This window comes from Neodiprion virginianus, chromosome 5 (genome assembly GCF_021901495.1).
Source record: "Neodiprion virginianus isolate iyNeoVirg1 chromosome 5, iyNeoVirg1.1, whole genome shotgun sequence".
NCBI classification, from domain to species: Eukaryota; Metazoa; Arthropoda; class Insecta; order Hymenoptera; family Diprionidae; genus Neodiprion; species Neodiprion virginianus.
Window position 1 is genome coordinate 20,815,705 of NC_060881.1, and position 22,599 is coordinate 20,838,303.

At 39.0% G+C, this 22,599-nt stretch overlaps 1 protein-coding gene across 6 annotated transcripts; it reads left to right on the top strand.

The window, feature by feature from the left end:
- The first annotated feature begins 716 nt into the window (after positions 1-716).
- Positions 717-22,491, top strand: LOC124306449 (ATP-binding cassette sub-family C member 4-like). 6 transcript variants are annotated; one of them, XM_046767190.1, is made up of 19 exons: positions 721-1,158; positions 3,115-3,255; positions 5,390-5,500; positions 5,579-5,954; positions 6,265-6,396; positions 6,470-6,661; positions 6,770-7,078; positions 7,149-7,274; positions 7,356-7,790; positions 7,855-8,160; positions 8,231-8,371; positions 8,462-9,014; positions 9,154-9,247; positions 9,335-9,384; positions 9,514-9,747; positions 9,831-10,090; positions 11,393-11,838; positions 11,970-12,099; positions 22,216-22,491. In XM_046767190.1, the coding sequence occupies exons 2-19, from the start codon at positions 3,182-3,184 to the stop codon at positions 22,402-22,404; spliced, it is 4,158 nt and encodes a 1,385-aa protein (XP_046623146.1). In that variant the 5' UTR covers positions 721-1,158; positions 3,115-3,181; the 3' UTR covers positions 22,405-22,491. The 6 variants fall into 6 exon arrangements, with proteins under 6 accessions (XP_046623148.1, XP_046623146.1, XP_046623143.1 ...); XM_046767187.1 differs by having other exon boundaries at positions 722-1,158; positions 9,154-9,384; XM_046767189.1 differs by lacking the exon at positions 22,216-22,491 and adding an exon at positions 12,176-12,680 and having other exon boundaries at positions 724-1,158; positions 9,154-9,384.
- The last annotated feature ends 108 nt before the right edge of the window (positions 22,492-22,599 follow it).

The window sequence follows — 22,599 nt, forward strand, 5'->3', positions numbered from 1 at the left end:
CTCCGTACAACGTCTACAGTACGTTCCGTTCTCGAATTAGAAATGGTGAACTAGAAAATGGAAACAACGAAAACATGTTTTCTTTAACGTTGATTACGGTTCAATGAATTTTTTGCCATATAGTATTGTTTACAGAATGTAACTGAGAAACAGATAGTACCACAGACTTAAACAAAAAAAACCTGAAAATGTAACTCAGAAAGCAAGTTATATTCCGATCCTTGTTCTGAGTCTCTAGCATATTGCATTACTAACTTATGGTCCCTAAAAAGTGTTAGAACCCCGACTTCGCAGTTTCAAACTCGCCTGAAGGAAAAAAAAAAAAAAATTCATTGAATTAAAAAATAAACCCGCCGGCAATGTTTCATTAATTGATAAAGATCCGTTGATATCTGATTACAGTTTGACTTTCGACTAATTAGGCCAAGAAAATCTGGTTCATATTTTTTGACCGTTTGAAATTCAAAAATTTTCAGACTACAATTTATTTGGCACAGTTGCGAAACCTTTCCGATCGATCGTCACCAAAATTTAAATTCCGAAATCCTAAATTCACAGAAAAAATCATGAATTTTGGTGTGCGTAAAAGTACGTGATACATATCGATTCGATAGTGATACGAAATTACGAGTGTGACGCGCTCCTAGCGGTGCTTAGATATTTGAAAAGAGGGGGGATTATTATCTTACGAAAAATGATGTCCGTTGTTGCACTTTAACCAGAATCGGATTAGTTCTTCGTCTGAGCTCGTCGAGCATGGTGAATCGGTCATCGTCGTTAGGGAAATTGAAAAACGCGAAGAAAGAGAAGAAAAGAAACTTCACCCATGAAAAATCTCGCCTGAACGTAAAATAGTGAAATAAAGATATCGCAGAGTTCGCATTGGTAAAGTTAAAAGAAAAACACATCTCGCCAAGACTTATCCAGTTTAAAACTACTTTGCTACATAACAACACAAAACGGAAACACGCGTACTGAGTCATTATTATTCGTCACTCTGTGTCACGTTTTTTCTCCCATTCATATTATCATCAACGTATTTTACACAACATGTTCACTTCAAATTCCGCTGTATGACCCATTCGATCACTCCTCTTTCGCGAGTTGTTTCTTGAACCCAACACGTGCAGGAATGCAATCGGCGCTTCAACGTTCCTGGTAAGTTTTCACGAGATTCTATACAGACATTCATTTTATCACTACATTTTTTAGTCTTTTTCGTTTTCTTTTTTCAACTATAAACAATTGGCGAAAGAAAGTTCATTTCAAAACATTTTTTACACGCATTAAGTAAAGAATTATTGTAGAACATACTGAAAATAAAATACGTACCAGTCTTGCTCAATGTAGCGATAAAGATTCGTTGCCGTTAAGTGAAAAGTAAGACATGTGATTTTAAATACATTAATGAAGTACAATTTCCAACTACCTGGGATTTTCGGTTCTTGTCAATAACATGACAACTGAAATTTTATTTCAAAGATATCATTGAAAAGTTGATATTTTTTTCACATCACGTAGAAATTTTTTTTCAGTGACCCAAGGTGAGTTTCAAAACGAAAAAAATAACAAACAAAAACAACAGTTCTTCACTCTCGAAACAGTCGAAAACAAAATCGTCGTAAATTTTATTTCATAATCTAGTACAAAATATTATTTCAACCTAAATTAATATTGATGTGAAAGTTGCACAACTCTACTTATCGCACTTATTAAAATTGCACGTAAACTGCTGCTTTATCGATAGTTATTCGAATAGAACAAATATTTTGCATTCAATTAAACCAATCGTGACTGTCGATTTCATATCGTCAGTTTAGTCATTCGATTTGATAGTAAAATTTTCCATTTGTGTTTACAATTTCTTCTCTTGTTTAAAGCACTAAAATCTGAAACGCGAATGAGTTAGCAAAAATCAATATTGTACGTCCAGTTCAGTATCATCTATATTGCCATGAACGCCATTAGGTATATTGGTGTGATTTTTTATTTTTTATCTTGTGACACTCAATCGGCAGATTTTTTTCTCCTTGCTTTTTGTTTAAAAATGGGGCGTCTAACAGGTCTCGTCTCTTTATTCCACGTCTTATCTTCATACGTCTGTTTTCTTCGAAAATTTTTTGTTGCCAATAATGAAGCACATTGGACTGATGACCTTTTCTTCAATTATTGATTAAATGTAATATGCAAAAATGTATAATTTATCAGTGTTTTGCTAGCTAGTCTGTAATCAATCGAAGGAAACTAATGAAGGGAAATGAGATTAGATTCACTGAATTATTAGAGGAATGAGAGAAGAAAATTATTTGCTATTGTTCCATATATAATTAGTTTTTAATCTGCGAACGCGTTAGAGTGATTTTCTCAGGTGAGATTTATTCGGTCTTAAATTGCGGCGCTATCTTTTGGATTAACTCGACGAAAAAATGAAGTATAAAAAAAACAAGAGATAAATTTACGAAGATATATCAATGACGACGTGTACCTTAATCCGTCTGGTTTTATGAGCGACCAAATCAATCGAAGAGTATTATATGAATACACCTAAGTATCCGATAAGAAAAAAGTAGACGTGGTACCTGTGTTTAATACTCAGTTTTCGAAGGTGTTGTATAACGGTTTGCAATCTTTCGTACATGCGACGAATAGATTGCTGTAATACATTGAATCGCGTAATATGTCAGTAATCAATCAGACCTTGAGGGAAAAAAACTTGATGACCTGATTCTCATCATCGATGAAACTGCTTGTATAAGTCCAGCTGATACCATAATTTGTTGCTACCGTAATTAGTTGCCATATTTTCCCTGCGCAAAATCATTTATGCTAATAACGTTGAGTCAATATTCCATATTTATCGCATTATTTTATCATCCGTTACTAAATATTGTAATGGATGATTGGATTTCTAGTGTATCAACTTCAATTTCAATTATTTGAATCATGGGCATTATTGTGATTATTATTAACGTTGTTATAGTTGTCAAATAGGCGTTTTGTAAAATTGAATTGCAAGAGCGGAACAAACTTCTTTTGAATATTATTACTTCATTTCATCGGTAGATTCGTCTACGGTCAATTGTGTTTACATATTTTTTTGTTCTATTTTTGCAGCGGGTAAAAAAGTACTACACGAATGCAAGGAAAAAATTGAAGGGAAGAAATAGAAAATTTTAAAAATATGGACACGAAAAGAAGACAGTGCCTACCAAATCCTGAGGAATCTTCAAATTTTCTAAGCAGGCTTTTTTTCGGGTAAGAAAAGAACCACGAATTGTACGCCTTGTATTCTTTATTTCTTATTTCAAACAACGATGTCCCTCACAGTATTGTGATTATTTATAACAATAAAAAATATGTTTTTTATACCGATGGAACGTTTGCATTACTCGAAGTAATTCACTTACATTTTGTCAAATTCATTTGATCGTTTAGAGAAATAACGTCGTAGCACAGTCATTTAGGGTAAAAAAAGGAGTAATCTTCAAAATCCAAAATAATAAGTTAAAAAGTTGCATGAATCTTTGTTTTGACATTTTATAAGGTGGTTCAACATTCTCACAGAATCTCGTACATTCGACTCAAGATATTCAGGGTCGAAAGTCGCGAATACCCGTTTTTTGAAAATATCTTATTTCTTTTGTTCTAAATGACATTTGAAGTAATTAGAAAAGTCTTAGAGCACAAAATTCTCTACAAATTTGGTCTTGACCCTTTGCGGCACAGAGTCACATGTATGACACCTTTTTTTAATGTGTTATTTAAGATTTACATTCAATTTTTAAGGTATCGTGATAATTTTTTTGCATAATTGGACTTTTAACATGTCTATGTTGATATATTAGGCTGGTTTCTGATGATTTCACGAATATAGTGAGCGCTATAAATGAATAAAATGTTGAAAATGACTGTTTTTACAGTATAAATGTAATTGTGGGTAGGTTATGGGGACTAGAAAAGTTGAAATCAGTAATCTTGGATTTTTTGGGGTCACTGAAAACGAATCCAATGTCAAATTTCATCTGAAACTTTTTTGAGTATCGTCAGTAGTTTGAGTAGTATTGCTCTGTCACACTTTAAATGCCCCATCCTGTATATTACGGTTTATAAAGCTAATTATTTACTAAAACTATTATAATTAAGAATAAAACATAGTTACCTACTAATTACCTGTAACAACGTATTGTACACATATTTCCAAAAAATGACGGAAAAGAAAAAATTCGTTAGGAATGTAAGATGTTTGAGTTACATCAGTCAACCTGTTCAATAATAAGAATGCTCTTAATAGGAGCGCTTCCCCTAATCAGTGACTGAGCAATATTACACCTTTACTAGCGTGTTCGATTTGTATGTGACCGAATTCATTTCAAACTCTCTCAATAACAACAAAAGCTGAAGTTAAAGCGTAGTTATTGAAAGAGCCCGCGTTTTTTCCAGCGGATGAAGGTTTCGCTCTGATTGACCAAGTCGAGTTTATAATGGTGTTGAAAGAAGAAACGTTAATCGATTCCGATGTGGTCAGGGTTCGACGTTGTTAAGCCAGAATTTAATGACCCACGTATCGTATAAGTCTACATTTCTACAATCTGTTCGTCAATCCAATATGACACGAATTGTATAATCCATCACAATTCCTTTGCGAAATTGATTAAATTTTAAAAGCAGATTTTATGTGCTGTTTTATTTTACATGCAGTAAGTTTGGATTTAATCAAGATCAAATGATAAAATATATCTCACACACACAATTTCTTTTATCGGGAGCTAACAAATTTTTCTTGAAATCGTATCACTTTCAGTTGACTCCAAAAGAGAGATATAATGATAATAAGAATAACAACTGTTCCGTAAATGCATCGAGACCTTTTTAACTAAAGATAAATCGATAATTTCATTTCGAGGGCATAAAGTAATCAAATCTTCATAGGTGTTTGTACACAGATAATATTATATATGTACCGTGTAGCGATATCTTGTTGCAATGAACAATTATCGAATTTAGGTTTTGTCCACTTTGTAGAGAATGTGTGAGGCCGTTGATTCTGTTTTCAACCATTGGCTTGCACACACAATGATACAAAATAATTCAGATGTATATTATCAATGATCAGAAAATATGATGAAATAATTCTTCGAAAACAGAGTAAAAGAAACCACAGTAATGCCAAAAATAATTGAAAATTGAGAGAAATTTATTTCTCTGTTATAAATCGAGTTTCCGGGTTACATTCGATTTTATTTCAATTAAAACATGGACAGGTTTTACAGAGCATTGAGCCGTTTCGAAGGATTTTGTCGTTTTGTTAGCATGGGAGCAAATTTTTTTACAAGCCTTCAAAGATTGTGAATAAGAAAATGTAAAGAAATATGATAAATAATTGTTTCAGATGGTCGTTTCCAATTTTTCTGAAGGGAGCGAAACGTGATTTGCAAATAACAGATTTGTATGACCCGTTGAAATCGGATGAATCAGAAAGACTCTGTAACCGTCTGGAAAGGTGAGTGAATCAGAAATTAGTTTTCAATCCCAAAGCAACTCATGTCTCACCATCAACTCATGTCTCGTCTCAATCCAGAGAATGGCAGAAAGAGTTGGCGAAGGCGAAAGAATCGCCGATGGTGGGTGAGGGCAGCAAAAGGAAGCCGAAGAAGAAGCCTAGCCTAACTTTGGCGTTGGTAAGGATGTTCTGGTTCAAGTTCATGCTGCAAGGACTGCTCTTCTTTGTGTATTTGATGGCGGTGCGGATACTACAGCCAGTGATCCAGGGTTGGGTCATCGCCTACTTTGACAAAGATAAAAATCAGATTTCGCAAAACGAGGCCTTCATCTACGCCGCTGAACTGATCCTCCTCACTCTCGCGTCGATATTCCTCCTTCACCACACAAATTTGCGGACCCAGGAGATGGGAATGTGCGCGAGGATCGCTTGTTGTTCCATGATATACAGGAAGGTGACTAAATCCTGTTTTACAGACATAAGTTCACTGTCACACTTTCGTGATGGGCACTAATTTGTTACAACTCTGATCACTATCAGCCAGTTGTGTTTCATAACTATATTCAGCCGGCATGATGCCTCCATCGAAATCCTTGATTATCACGTACATTTTACTGCCATAATAATGGGATTCTTTTGTTATCAATATCCAAAGTAACAGACTTGGAGTATGAAACCGAACTTTGAGTACCGAAAGAAAAAGACGACCATGCTTTCTGCCAGTTCACCGACATGCCATCATATCTGATCTTGACGTGTTTTAGATTCTACGCCTCGATTTGGCATCGGTGAGCAATACGGCGGCGGGTCAAGTGGCCAATTTGATCAGCAACGACGTGGCCCGATTTGATAATCTTCTCATGCATCTTCACTACATTTGGATAATGCCGTTACAGGTAATGCTCAACAATGACCAGACTTGATGGTTTCGGACGACGTGGATCGCTCCTACTTTTCACATGGTTACAGGTGACTTTGATAGGGTACGTGATGTGGCAATTTGTCGGTGTGGCTTCGCTGGTGGGAATCGGAGCTATGGTCATGCAGACCATACCTATTCAAGGTTACTTCAGCAATCTTAGCGCCAAGCTGCGATCCAAGATCGCAATGAAGACGGACGAAAGAATACAGCTGATGAGTGAGCTGATATCTGGGATTGAGGTGTGTTATCAGAGATTAGCACTAACTTGACCATTTGAAATGATTTCGTGAATTACTAGTTACTTCTATGATTGATCACGATCTGAAATATGCACTGGAAAATCGTAGGTGATCAAGATGTACTCGTGGGAAAAGCCGTTCGAAATTATAGTGTCGAAAGTTCGAGGTGTGGAAATGAAACTAATCGGACTCACGTCGTATCTCAGAGGGATATACGCGAGTATTATGGTCTTCTCGGAAAGGGTCACGCTTTATTTGACCTTAATCTCTTTTGCGCTGATGGGTAACCATTTGACTGCGGAAATTACCTTTCCATTGGCAACGCTGTTTAACGTGCTCCAAATGACGTGTGCAATTGCATTTCCGCAGGCAATCATTCAGTCTGGAGAGGCCATAGTTTCTTTAAGAAGGATATCGGTAAGTTCAACGCATGTGTTCCCTATACTTTCGTCATCGATACCAAATTCACGATTCATAACCGTTACAGGCATTTTTGCTGCTGGACGAAGTGCGACAACCGGAGAATTCTGAATTTGTAGCAAACGATGGGGACCAACCGGTGGAGAAGCACACGACAAGCCAACTGCTCGAAAGTGGAAAGGAAACTGAAATGGCTAGTATTTTAATACTCAAGTGGCGTGTGAGTCTCAGCATTATCATTTCGCAGCTAATCTGATTCCTTTTTACTGCTTAGGAGTCCTTGTTGTTGGAAAAAGGAAAACCTGATGCCAAGATCACATCCAGTGCAACGAACGGAGCAAAGAAAGTAGACATACGGTATGAACATGGAATCAGCATCGAATTGGTAAACGTCGCTGCGAACTGGGTGAGCGCACAGCTGCCGCCAACATTGTGCGAGCTTTCAATGGAGGTAAAGAGCAAATCTTTAACTGTCCTCGTGGGATCCGTCGGCTCGGGAAAGTCGTCCTTACTGCACCTCCTGCTAGGCGAGTTGTCGGTCGGGGCTGGAAGACTGTCCTATTTTACCGATGAAAAAAATGAGAAGACCAGAATCAACAGCCGGGACATTCGCATCTCATATACCAGCCAAGATCCTTGGCTGTTTCCAGCTTCTGTACGCGCCAATATTCTATTCGGCCAGCCTTACGACAAAAAGCGATACCAAAAGGTACGAAAACCATGCCTGCAATCACTTTCTTTCACATCGTCGTTAACATCGACAATTTTTCCAGGTGACACGAGTTTGCGCGCTGGTGAAGGACTTCGAGCAGCTTCCTCAGGGTGACATGAGCTTCGTCGGAGAGAGAGGAGCTTCTCTGTCTGGAGGCCAGAGAGCTCGTGTCAATCTGGCCAGAGCCGTTTACAGAGACGCCGATCTCTACCTGCTGGACGATCCTTTGAGTGCAGTTGACGCTCGTGTCGGTCGTCACTTGTTTGAAGAGTGCATACAAGGTTACCTGAAGGGCAAGACACGGATCCTCGTCACTCATCAGTTGCAATTTCTTCGTCAAGCTGACAGTGTGATAGTTCTCAATCGCGTGAGTATTATTGAAATCCCATTTTCGAACAAGACAAGAATATCTTCTCCCTATGTCGTGTTTGCTCCAGGGTACCGTGATGCACCAAGGGACTTATGAAGAGTTGGCGGAATCCACTCACGCCATATTAACTTCTCAAAAATCTGTGGAATCCGAAACGGTTGAAGAAGAAAACGAAGAAACTTACGACGTGGGGAAACACGACTTCAGGGTAACTACAGCATGTCGCTTTATTTAAAGTGCCCAGTCTGATCATGGCTACTTTCAAACAAATACCTTCAACAGGCTTATGTTATTGCAGACAAGACGTCTAACTTCGGTTAGCAGTGAAAGGCCATCAGAAAGATCGGTGAGCTTTGAAGAATTGCAGGATGTCGACGATGAAGAGATCGCTACGGGAAGTATGTCTACTAAAGTTTACAGCAGCTACTTTTTATCCGGTGGTAATATCTGCTCGTTGATCATTCTCATGATAACTATCGTCATTGGTCAGCTATCAGCAAATGCAAGTGATTACTGGGTAACTTACTGGACCAATCAAAACACAAGAAGAGCTGAAATAAGAGCTAATGAAACCGCTTCCAATATTACGAGCAGCAAAAATGAAACTTCCATCGATTTTCAACAAATGTTCTGGGATCCCGATACCGAATGGTATGACCAATATGGACTGCTGCGCTCTAACATTGCCGTTCAAGTTTACACAATGCTGATCGCAGCCACGGTTATCTTTCTCTCACTACGCAGCTTGCTTTTCATGAAGATTTGTATGACCGCTAGTCGCACTATACACGACTCCATGTTTTCGAACCTTTTGCGAGCCACCATGAGATTCTTTAACACCAACCCAACTGGTACGTTGAATAATTTGTATCAGACTTGAAGGATCTTAGTGGTAAATTGATCTTCTTTGTATATGCAGATCTTCTCTCTATATTGTAACCTCAAAGGACTGTCAGAATTATTTTGATCTCTTTGCTTGTCACTTTGCAGGAAGAATTCTGAACCGATTTTCAAAGGATGTGGGTGCAATGGATGAACTGCTACCAAGGGCAATGCTTGAGACACTTCAGGTTTTCACAGTAATGTTAGGAATACTCGTTATGGTCAGCATTGTCAACCCATGGACGATAATCCCAATGATTTTTGTGGCTGCGCTTTTTTATTTCATTAGAATCTACTACTTGAAGACAGCCCAGAATATCAAGCGACTTGAAGGAATAAGTAAGTTTTAAACTACATATCTACCTTCACCAACGATTATCATATCACAAACTTTGGGCGAATTGTTAAATGGTTCGATCTAACATTGTTATACCTATAGTAACAAGCGATTATTATTAACAATTTCAGCCAAAAGTCCTGTATTCTCCCACGTGAGCTCTACTCTCGACGGATTAACGACCATACGAAGCTGTGGTGTCCTGGTGGAAGAAATGCTAAAGCAAGAGTTTGACCATCACCAAGATTCGCATACAGGTGCCTGGTATCTCACCCTTGGGACGGCAACTGCCTTTGGGTTCACTCTCGACCTCGTATCATGTTGTTTTACCACTTTCGTTTGCTTCTCGTTCATCCTTATAAATGGTTCGTAATCCTCTACTACATCACGTGATTTATAGCTGCGAGCAATAATTTGATAGTTACATTGACCCATCCGTGATCCGTAGATTTCCCGGGAGGATCTGTCGGTCTGGCCATTTCACAGTGCTTGATACTGACTGGTATGGTTCAATATGGAGTGAGACTTAGTGCTGAGGTTGTTTCACAGATGACCTCAGTAGAGAGAGTTCTTCAGTATACGAACTTACCCAAGGAGGGACCTTTCACCACTGGCAGTCCTCCGCCAGATACTTGGCCTTCTCAAGGTGGTTTAGTCATGAAAAATGTTTCTATGAAATATAACGACGACAAACCGCCAGTGCTCAAGGTATGATGGAGAAAAAAATTATGAATATGTATATGTAGTATATGAATCGTTCATATAAGTTCTCATTTGACCTCCGTCTTGGTTTACAGATCAAATCTTCTCATGTAGTACCATTGAAAAAATACTTACCGTGGTTTTTTGAATCAGTGAAAATCAATCTCAAATTCCGTGCATAAGACTCTTTATATTCGTTATTGAGAATTTACTGATAACGAGTGTTATCGTATGTGTCACCAACTAATTAAAATCGACTTCATTAAAAATAAAAAATAAAAAAATACAAAAATTTATGTTCACGTCCATGTTAATACACAGGAAGAAATGTTTAGTTAAAATCAGAAAATAAAAATATTTTTGTTGCGGTATAATATAGACAGAGATTTGAGTTCAATTATGTAGGAGGTGAGTAAGAGTAACGGAACCTGTATTGTCATTCAAAAGTTTCTCGGATTAGCCACTAAAGTCGGGCGCTATAATCAGGCACAAACGAAGCGAGCCGGGGGTAGCGCGCTGGGTTTCAGATTTTTCAGTCGAGCTCTAGACACGATGACGATCAGAAGTGCTCGAGACAGTTAAGTAGATTTTGATTTCCAAGCAACAGCGATACGAGGGGGGAGTCCGTCAATTTGAAATTGAATACGAGTAGGAGTGGATGCATATTAGAGGCGCCTTGTTCTCTGCGACATGGACACCGAGGTGTTCATGTGACCGCGTAGGGATCACGGCGTCTGATTATGCGCAGATTGCACATATCAAATCGATTATTGTTCCGGATTGTTGTCGTCACTGAAAGAAAGCAGTAACCACTCCCATGGCTAAATATAGAGAAGTTTTTGGGTTTGAGACGGATGTACATATGGGTGCTAAAGCCCCTAAGGCCACTATTGATAAGTTAGTCGCGGCGGCGTGGACTTAGGAATGTTCATGTGACCGCGTTGGGACTCCGGCGTGCGACACAGTGTGTACATGCGCTACATTTCGAATTTGTGGCTCCTTGATCACGAATCAAGGTATTTCCATGCATTGCGGTATATTATGACAATTTTGTGTGACGCGTGTGTACGCCAGATTGTAAAGAATTATGAACTTCAGAATAAAAGTGTATTTGAACAAGATTGAAAGATATCTGCGAATGTAATCACGGCTCTCTATACTATGAACCCGTTGAGTCGGTGACGTAAGAGGTCCTTGGTGAGCAGATTCTGGAACGGAGGCGTCATTGGCGGTCGTGTCCCGGTAGTGTCCGGGACAGTATGAATCGCTCTTTGATGTTAATTCATTTATGGTTCTGTTTCGGAATAGGGCTTAAACCTGAAGATAAACCCTGGATGGAAGGTTGGTATAGTAGGAAGGACTGGTGCAGGAAAATCCTCTCTCATCTCAGCGCTGTTTCGTTTGACTGGAGACGGACTGGAGGGTGAAATCATTCTGGACGGCGTAGATACAAAGTCGATAGGGTTACAAGAGCTACGCCCTCGAATCTCGATCATTCCCCAGGAGCCAATATTGTTCTCGGCAAGTCTTCGCTACAACTTGGACCCCTTCGACCAGTACTCAGACGCTAAGCTATGGGATAGTTTACAAGAAGTAGAACTTGGAAATTCGGTGCCTTCTCTTGACTTCCGAGTCGCTGAAGGTGGAGCCAATTTCAGCGTTGGACAGCGCCAATTGATCTGCTTGGCCAGAGCCATCCTGAGAAACAACCGATTGCTCGTCCTTGATGAAGCCACCGCTAATATTGACCGAAGGTTTGTGAATTGATCATATCACGTTTACTAGCTCAATGTCATGTGCCGGGTACTTTCTAGTATTAGACTGATTATGTATCAATTTTATATGCATCAATCGTATCTGAATATATTTATTTGTTGCCTCTTAGCACCGACAATTTGATTCAAAACACCATAAGAAGGAGATTCGCTGATTGCACGGTCCTAACGATAGCTCATCGCTTGAACACGATAATGGACAGTGACCGAGTTCTGGTCATGGAAGGAGGCCGTATCGTGGTGTGTAAATTTTCAAGATAACCTTCCAAGCGTGTAAAATAGTCAAGTACTGAAACTGTTTTCATTTTCTACGCAGGAATTCGACCATCCGTATTTGCTGTTGAGAGATCCGAATGGTCACTTTTCGCAAATGCTCCAACAAACAGGGAAAGCAATGGCAGATAAACTTGCTCAGATTGCTGAACGTACCTATCAACTAAGCGGTGAATTCAAGGAGATATCTAACGACGGCGTCACAACTGCAAGTGACTAAATGCTATCCTTTAATTGACATTAACACACACAAAATCGTGTAACAATTTTCACGTTAATTCTTATCTTTTCGGTTCATTCGGAATTTTTTCACACAATTTCCATTCCAAGTGTTGCTCGGAACATAAATGAGTTTCAACAAGAATTGAAATGTGTACATTATATTGGAAATTTCACGCCCCGATTGAAGTTATACCTAATCAGACGTGATAATTTTGCATCAAATTCATCAACCATTCGACAAACTACCGTCAAATCCATGAGACAGTATCTGTTTTAAGATAAGATGACACCCGTACATGAATATAAATTAAATTACTACATTTTAATCATATGTAGTTTATTCATCCTTGCCAATTATGAGGTCGAGTTGACGAAAGCTAACAACTGTATCGTTAAGGTGAAGTTCTACGGTGGGTTGAAACAAGACGTTAGTGTCAGCAAACCAAGAAGTGATGCTGCGATCATACGAGGGAAAAAGTTAGGGGAATTAGGCCGGTTCTACAATGGGTCTTGTCGGTGGGTAGTATGTCGTATAGTAAGCTGTTTTCGGAAGGCGTGACCTGCTATCGGACAATCGTTTCACGGTGACAGAAGGTGCTATCGGTTGCTGGAAAGAAGGAGGTCATCTCCCATCTTCTGCGACGCGAAATTATTGTGGGATCAATAGCCAAGATAATACGCATGAAATATGAAGAAATTTTTTTCTTTTCCTGCTGTCATGTATAATCCACCGTTTGCAGCGATCTCACAACGTATGCATGCATCAGTTTTCACTTGAAAAATTACGTTAAGATAGTTCATATAAATTGACATTAGTATTTTTTATTTTCCACCAATAATAGTTTTAAGAATTCCAATGGGAAGAAGCGACCGTTTTCGCATTATTTTTAGAGGCAAGTGGGAGGGGAGAGGTGGAAAATTTGAATTGTCTAAGAATCAGCTTGCACAGAAATCTTTTCTGACCAAGTAGACCCGAGAATTCAAAAAAGATATCCAGGACATATTTTGGACAAATGGGACTTCGGATGGTCAAACGTTTTTACGAAGCAAGATATCCATAATACCGTGTGTGTACATACAGAATTATACACCTTTTTTCTTTGAAAAATATACGCCACTTGAATAAATACTATTTGAGAAGGCTTTAGCACACATCAACGATTGATGCAATGGTTTTAGCCACGTTTCAGGCGAAGCAATATTCTTATATCCTTGTCTATAATATTCTTATATAGACACATAATATTCTTATATAACTTGTCTATAAAACAAAGTTGATGAAGAATGTCACGAGTAAAAGGCTGTTGGGCATTGAACGAAATGCTAAAGAACATCCCGATAGTATCCCACAATATGACTACCTATATTCAAAAGCAGCTTATCACTCGTGCGCAATATTCTGTAATATGACTAGGAACAATTAGTTTATCCTTGTTATTGCCCGGAATCATTAACCATTTCTTATAAGTATAAATAAAAGTACAAAGTATAGTACAGTTTTTGGTATCTATGTTATTACGATTGATAATTCATTCTGAATAATCGAATTCGCTACACAGACCTTTCGGTGTATGACTTACAATATCAACACGTACAATAAGCCAGCAGCTGTGTAGCAATAATATAAGCACAGTTGAATATTGGGGAAGGGGAATCGTGTTGATAATTTTATTTTCAGTTCTGCAACGGAAGTTTAAATAAGAATGATCGGTCAGTAGTAGACGGAGAGCCAGCGATCGCTAGACTTACGTTCTAGTATTAAGTTAAATATCTGGAACGTTAGTGTACACTTGCTGAAGCTCAAGTGGGAACGATTCGTCAGTGGGGATAGAGACCATCAAAAATATCGACTCGTTGAATTTCGTTTTTGAATGAGCAAAAGGAAATCGAATAAATCAATCGAAACATGGAGAGTACCGAAGAGCGACGTGATCGAAAGAATCTTGAGGAAAGATCGAACATATTCAGCCGGTTGATTTTTGGGTAGGCCGCATCATCTATTGGTAAACTTGGTTTAAAAATGAATTGAATTGTACCAAAAATTATTATGCCGGTAATAATTGCAGATGGACGTTGCCGATTTTTTGGAAGGGAGCGAGGCATAATTTGACATTACAAGATCTATACGACCCTTTGAAGTCCGATGAATCCGAGAGGCTCGGGAATCGTCTGGAAAGGTAAGCCGTAAAAAATTTCTAAATAGTTTATCACGCACCCATTTCTGTTTAGAAAATTGATGCCTCCAAATTTGTTTTCATTTGATACTTGACTTTGCACATTCGCGTAATACTTTCGCGGCAATTGTAGCAGCTTTTTTCATATGGTTCATTCGTATCTAGCGATTGGTAGACGTTTGAACTTAATACCATCGAGAAAAGCAAACAATTGTGAAGTGTGTCATCGTTGGAAAATATGTACAAGTTGTATTCATTGGAATAAGAAAAATAAATAAAACGAACTGCAGATAAATTAATGACAGGATATGTCCATTACCATCTTACTCGTTTTTTTTTTTTTTTTTTTTTTTTTATATGACAAAATGGTGTATCAAATATTAGGTAAAGTATACCAGGATACGATAAATATCTATTTCCAACGTCAAACGTACTTATTTCGCTTAGTGAGTGGAAAAAGGAGTTGATAAAAGCAGAACGACAATTCCTTCTGATCAAAAATGGGAAAAAGCAACCGACGCCGAGACCGAGCTTGACGTGGGCGTTGATTCGGGTTCTGTGGGCCCCATACGCGATACAAGGACTGCTCATTTTCGTAAATGTGGTGGTGCTGCGTATTCTACAACCAATATTCCAGGGATGGATAATAAATTACTTTAATGATAAGGAAAAACAGATGACAAGAAATGAAGCTCTTCTCTACGCTGGCTACCTTGTCGTTGTAACTTATGGTATTATTTTCACCGGTCGTCACAACAATCTGCGTACTAGACAGATTGGGATGTGTGCCAGGGTTGCGTGCTGCTCGTTGTTATACAGAAAGGTATTACCATTGTATCGATTGGCGGATTAATACTTTATTTATATTTATATTATAATTAATAACAGACTTTACTAAGGTATCAGTTGTTCTAGATCCTACGGCTGGATCAGACTGCGATGAACAACGCGATTGCGGGACAAGTCACCAATTTGATGAGTAACGACGTAGCCCGGCTCGATGACCTTCTGTTCTATGCTCAATACATTTGGCTCATGCCGTTCCAGGTAGCAACTCCTGAATCACATCCTTTTTAGCCTGCATCTGTGCGGCTTTCGTTTATATTACAGGTGTTATTGATCGGATACGTGATGTGGCAGTCAGTTGGTGTGGCTTCGTTGGCAGGCATCGGCATCCTGCTAATGCATGCAATACCTTTTCAATGGTACCTTAGCAACATCAGTGCGAAACTGAGATCAGCAATTGCGCCGAGGACTGATAAGCGAGTGCAATTCATGAGCGAACTGATTTCCGGAATACAGGTACTGTTTGAATCCGTTGAAGTCTGAAATCGAGGCACAAGCAACAATCTGTTATCGATGATAGGTACGTCAGAGATGCTAAACACTGCATGGTGATAGAAACCTTCGGCGGTTAGGGGTCAAAATCTTGAAAGACCAAAAAGTCGACTGATCTAAAACCCGAAATTTTCGACATGCGATTTTAAAATGACCAATGTTCAGTGTACCGAAATTGGAATTTCCCATAAATCATCCAGTAGAACAACTATTTTCCCGAAAGTTCATTTAACCGAACGCTCTTTTGTCCAAAAAAGGATTTTCAGAATAGTCTGCATCCCGAATGAACAAAGCACAAAATATGAGGATGTGGAAACATAAAAGTTCCGAATGCTTCGAACAGCCAAGAAACCAAAAAAATTATCTGTCAAAAATCAAAGTTCAGAACGAGCGAAATTTCGAGCTGCAAAATACAGATGGACCAGAATCCCGAAAGAACGAAATACCGAATCTCCTGAAAATTAGGAATTTGTGTAATTCGTCAACTCGATGCTAGTTTTATCAAGATTATCTCATTGCATTACACAAATGTCTGTGTCATCAAAGAAAAAAGAGCGCAAAGGAATAGGCTATTAGGTTATTTTCAATAACATTCAAACAATACATCTTTTTTCCCGTACTTTCAATTCAATTTATTCAAAACAGTATTACATTGAATCGTGTTCCAATTCACGTATGCGCCCTTATCTCCCTTCACAAGCGCAACGCTATCTATCAGGTGCAACTGGTGACGTTAGAAAGAATAAATGCGTTTCTGACATGTTGCAGTCTTTCGATATTTTGAGTAATATGTTTTAGTGGGTTTCGGGATTTCACCGTTTCGAGTCTTTGGTCAGTCGTTATTGATAAATTCGGATCCGTAAATTTTCCAAAAAAGTACGCGTCTGGCATTTGAAAAGTCAACTTTTTGACTGTTCGGTATTTTTGCAATTCAATTTTGCACTTCATATTTTTGCCCATTCTCAAGAAAAAATTTCTCTTTTTAATTTGACTCTCGGAATTTTGCCCCGCCGATTTTTTGGTCTGTCGCATTTCTGTATCCCACCCCCGTCGGCTACTAAACTCTCACTTACCACGCTCATTTGGGACCACGATATGTGCAGCAACATGTTCAGCTATTCCGACCGCGTTGAACTTGTTCTGTGATACAATTTATACAGTAACGCTTGGCAAATTTACTGTTCTAGAATATTCTTTTCTTATTGCTCGGTGTATGTATGTTTCATGATTTTGTATTCACAGGTAGTCAAAATGTATGCTTGGGAAAAACCATTTGAGTTCATGGTATCGAAAACTCGAGCTTTAGAGATGAAACTGATTGGCAATACCACGTACCTTACAGGAATACGTCTCAGTTTTACGGTATTGTTGGAGGAAATCACTCTTTTCGCAACGCTGATCACATTTGTTCTGGCTGGGAACACCCTTACTGCAAATAGTACTTTCGTGATATTTACACTTTTCGCCGCGCTTCAATTAACGAGCGCAACTTTCTTACCTCAAGCAATAGTCATGGCTCGCGAAACTGCTGTATCTCTAGAGAGAATAACGGTATGTTCAGCAATACGCGTTCTTCATTTGTGACGAATTATTAAATTTATCCTCACGACTTATCATCAGCAACCAAATTCGCTTTGCAGGATTTTTTACTCTTGAATGAAATCAAAATCCCTCAAAAAGTGAAATTGGAATCAAAACATGACCGAAAGTGTATGGAAAGGATAAAAAATGAATGGCTCGGAAAGGGAATTGGAATCGAAATGGTTAACGCCGCTACCAACTGGGTTTACGGCTACCTGCCACCTACTTTGAGTAACGTGTCGATAGATGTGAAAAGTCAGTCGCTATCTGTTCTTGTGGGGTCAGTTGGCTCCGGGAAATCATCTCTGCTTCACCTCATATTAGGAGAGTTGAAAGTGGGAGGTGGAAGCTTCTCGTTTTACACAAGTGTAAACGGTATCAAGACTAACAAAGACAGTGGCGATATTCGTATTTCTTATGCTAGCCAAGATCCTTGGCTTTTCTCTGCCTCCATACGTGAGAATATTCTGTTCGGCCAGCCGTACGACAAAATTCGATACCACGAGGTACTACACTTAATCACATCTCTCGTTGAATACTCTTACACTTTCATACATTCTGGACAATGTGTCTCTAGGTGACACGAGTTTGTGCGCTGGTCAAAGACTTTGAACAATGGCCTAATGGTGACTCCAGCTTTATCGGGGAAAGAGGCGCGTCTGTGTCCGGAGGCCAGAGAGCCCGCATCAATTTGGCCAGAGCTATTTACAGAGATGCCGATGTCTACTTGCTCGATGATCCACTCAGTGCTGTTGATACTCGTGTAGGTCGTCAATTGTTCGAAGAATGTATCATCAGCTTCCTAAAGGGAAAAACTCGAATACTCGTTACTCATCAACTGCAATATCTTCGGCAGGCTGACAGTGTTATAGTTCTCGATCACGTAAGCTATTCCATTTCTTTATCGGGAAACTAAGGTTCGTAGTACTTGAAATTTCTGTTACGGTAATTTATTTCCTCAAGCAACTCTTCACTTCAGGGAGCAGTAAAGTACCAGGGATCATACGAAGAGCTGGTCCATTCTAGTATTCACTTATTAGCTTGCCAAAAGTCGGAGAAATCTGATGAAGACAAGGAAGTCGAAGAATGTGACGAAGTTGACACAGAGTCCAATAAGGTATTGACATCAAATTGATGTAAGTGTGGAGTAATTAACTTGTGACCATGTTGAAATAGGTACAGACAACAAATATCCAAAAGACTATTTGACTGACTGCAGACTCATAGTATGCACCTTTTTGCTCAACGAAATTAATAAAAAGGATTGAATGTGTTCTCAGGCAACACCTGTAGGTATGAACGGCGGTGATAGGATGACGAAAAACTGTGAAAACATTCAAGATTCCAGGGATGTCACCGAGGAAAAGGTGGAGAGGGGTGTTGTGTCGCGCCAATTAATCTGGAAGTATTTTTCGGCCGGCGGTAATCTGTCCTCGCTGATTTTCATCACGACAATTTTCATAATCGGGCAACTGGCAATAAGCGTGACCGATTACTGGGTATCATACTGGACCAACCAAGAGGCCGTCAGAACTAAGTTACAGTCCTACAAATCCAGTGCAAACGATACGCAGTATCGTAACGGTACCGTAGGCCTTCAGCACGAGATTGACTCTTCATCCCAATCGCAGTGGTTTGATGAATTCGGGCTACTAAATGTGATTCCGAGTATATATATTTACGCAGGGTTTGTCATCAGCTGCATTATTTTCGTTACACTGCGTAACATGCTTTTTTTAAGAATGTGTATTAATGCCAGTCACAATATACACAGTGAAATGTTCGCCAACCTCTTGCAGGCCACCATGAGATTCTTCAATACTAATCCATCTGGTATGTCAAACAAATTAATCCCGTGCCGTCAAAGTTTAATTCGTACGCCGATGTTACTGAAGTGCCATTCAAAGTTTTTTGTTTTTTTTTTGTCAAGACTGCAGTTTGCCTACTGGCTATTCTCATGACTCTTCTCTTTCTGCACAATTTTTCTTCAGGAAGGATACTTAATAGGTTCTCAAAGGACATTGGCACAATGGATGAACTGCTGCCCAAGACCATGTTGGAATCACTTCAAATTTTGTTCGGGACGATCGGATCTTTTACGATGGTGGCCCTAGTCAATCCGTGGATGACCATTCCTATAGTTGTAATTTGTGGAATCATTTACATAATCGGGCTATTCTATATTCGAACAGCGCAAGACCTGAAACGGTTCGAAGGAATTGGTAAGACTTAGTACTGTGTACCGCCAGTAGTTTGAAGTAAAAGCTGCTAGGGTAGAATAACCGATTTGTGAAGCTTTAATATGAACAAATCATGTGATATATATTTGAAATACGTACCAATGGATTATACGCATATTTATTTCGAAGCTGCTAATTTGAAATTCCAGCGAAGAGCCCCGTGTTTTCACACGTCAATTCAACTCTGGATGGGCTACCGACAATACGGAGCAGAGGTTATTTAGAGCAATCACTACTGCGGAAAGAATTCGATCGTCTGCAGGACAAACATACTGGGACCTGGTATCTTACTGTTGCGGGAACCGCCGTATTGGGACTGATACTTGATACTTGTTTGGGCACTTTTACTGCTTGTGTATGCTTTTCGTTCATCCTCATGGACAATGGTTAGTGTTCTCCAGGTTCTATACATGCGCTTGTACTCAGTAACGTTGGAGATAAACTAGAAAACGGAACTTAATGACTATTGTTGTAGAAACTTTTCTTGGAGGATCTGTGGGACTCGCTATTTCTCAATCTCTAGTCATGACTGGGACGGTCCAATACGGAATACGACAGATTGCCGAAGCGATCTCGCTGATGACTTCGGTCGAAAGAGTCTTACAGTACACAAAACTACCCAAGGAGGGTCCGTTTACTACTGGAAAACCTCTTCCGGACAATTGGCCTTCTGATGGTCGATTGATCTTTAAAAACGTCAGCATGAAATATGCCGAGAATAAACCACCAGCTTTGAAGGTTTTGTCTGGTTCAGACTTGTGCCCACTGCCACTATGTTACTCAAAGGATCTGTCGATCTGATGTTGATTCACTGAAAACTGTAGTTTTCTTTTCAGTCACTTTTTGTGTACTGAATAAAAATATCCAATACGTCCGAAACTGTGATATCCACAAAGCTAGAATTTTTGCTCATTCTCTTAATTTTTATTCCTCTCTTATACACTCATAGGATATCAACATCAAAATAAATCCTGGGTGGAAAGTTGGCATTGTGGGAAGAACTGGAGCTGGTAAATCTTCCCTGGTATCGGCGCTATTTCGTTTAACCGAGGAGGGATTGGATGGTGTAATAGAATTAGATGGGATTGACACGAAATCAGTAGGGCTGCAAGAGTTACGTCCACGAATCTCGATAATCCCTCAGGAGCCAATTTTGTTCTCGGCAACTCTCCGCTACAACTTGGACCCCTTTGAACAATACTCAGACACCGAGCTTTGGCACAGCATCCGTGCAGTGGAACTTGGAAATGTGGTTTCATCCCTGGACATTCCAGTTGACAGAGGTGGAGCCAACTTCAGCGTTGGGCAACGCCAGTTAATCTGCCTGGCCAGAGCCATCCTCAAGAACAATCAGCTACTCGTGCTTGACGAAGCCACTGCAAATATTGATCGTAGGTTAGTGTAAATCCTCGTAAATTCGTTAAATATAAAAAATTAAAGAGGGTGTCCAATTACTTTCCACTAAAATATGAGTTTTTTGGGGATTTAATGAAAATGAAACTGTAGAATCAATTACTTTCAAATTTTCAGCTTACATTTATTGGTTTTTGAGGTGTTAACAAAAAATATCAATCATTTTTATGAAAAATTCCACCTGCTGACCCTCCTTATCCGTGAGGCCGACCAAAGTTCCGCGACCGTTGGTGTGCAGTTTTTCTTTTCTTTTGGTAGTCTGAATGAAAAAACCAAACGAAATTCTGTTTCGATCACGTCTAACTATCGGTTGAAAAACCAGACATTTTTTTTTTTTTTTCTTTGACGAAATGGTCACTTGTCAAACTCAAACGATCGATTTTGCAATGAAATTGATTGAATTTTTTCTTTGTATGGAAAAATATACAACGTGTGGCTTCTTCCGTTCATCGAACGATAACAGGGTGTGTCCTTTACATGCTGTTAAAATCTGAAGTCGATCGGTTCTCTGGTTTTTTAAATATCGTGCCCACCAGTTGCAAGCAAGCTGTTTTGAAAAATACACGTTATAATTTTTGAATAGAGTTTACAGGGATATGAAGCACTTGCGGTGTTCATTAGCTAATCTAACAATAAGTAAATTTTGCGAATTTCGGGTTGAAATTTGGCACGTATATTCTTAACACCTCAGAGAATTGAATAAATTTTTTAAAATCTATTTTTATTAAACATAAAAAAAACAAAAAACATTGGGATACCCCTCTTAATCAATCCTTATTATTAATTTGATTGTGAAACCCTCTTCCAATTTTGCCGGTTAATGATGCTCAACCCTAAGCGTAACTCGTCTGCGAGACTTCACAAATTTTAATAAGCTCAATGTATAATTTCATTGTCTTCTAGCACCGACAATTTGATTCAAAACGCCATAAGACAAAGATTCGCAACCTGTACGGTTTTGACGATAGCCCATCGATTGAATACGATAATGGACAGTGACCGAGTGTTGGTTATGGAAGAAGGCCGAATCCTGGTGCGTTAATTTTCAAATCAGTTTATTAAGCATCAAAATACGTAAAGTATTATACAATTAATCCTCTTCATTTCCTGTGCAGGAATTCGATCATCCATATTTGCTGTTGAAAGATCCGAATAGTCACTTTTCGCAAATGCTCCAACAAACTGGGAAAGCGATGGCACACAAGCTTGCCAAAATTTCTGAAGATAGCTATCAACTGAGCTGTGACTGCCGGAAGACATCGGATTTCATTCTCGAAGTTCATCAACCACTGGATACGCAATAATAATAGGGGCGATAAAATGACGACGTGTTTGTTTCCGAATTGTAAAACATTCGTACAACTTTGTAGAAAATCAGTATTTCAATTAAACGTTGGTCATTTTTTATTTTGAATTATCCGCACGAGGCAAAAGTGGGGAATCTTATATCAAATTTCACCTTGTTATTACGACATTGGCACGGTGTTTGCCATCTACCT

Bases quoted from the DNA above. Each gene is read 5' to 3' on its own strand.
- LOC124306449 (XM_046767187.1), top strand. From the start codon at position 3,182: ATGGACACGAAAAGAAGACAGTGCCTACCAAATCCTGAGGAATCTTCA. The intron at 10,091-11,392 runs GTATGATGGAGA...GTTTCGGAATAG, and splicing joins ACAAACCGCCAGTGCTCAAG to GGCTTAAACCTGAAGATAAA. The intron at 12,100-22,215 runs GTGTGTAAATTT...TTTCCTGTGCAG, and splicing joins TGGAAGGAGGCCGTATCGTG to GAATTCGATCATCCATATTT.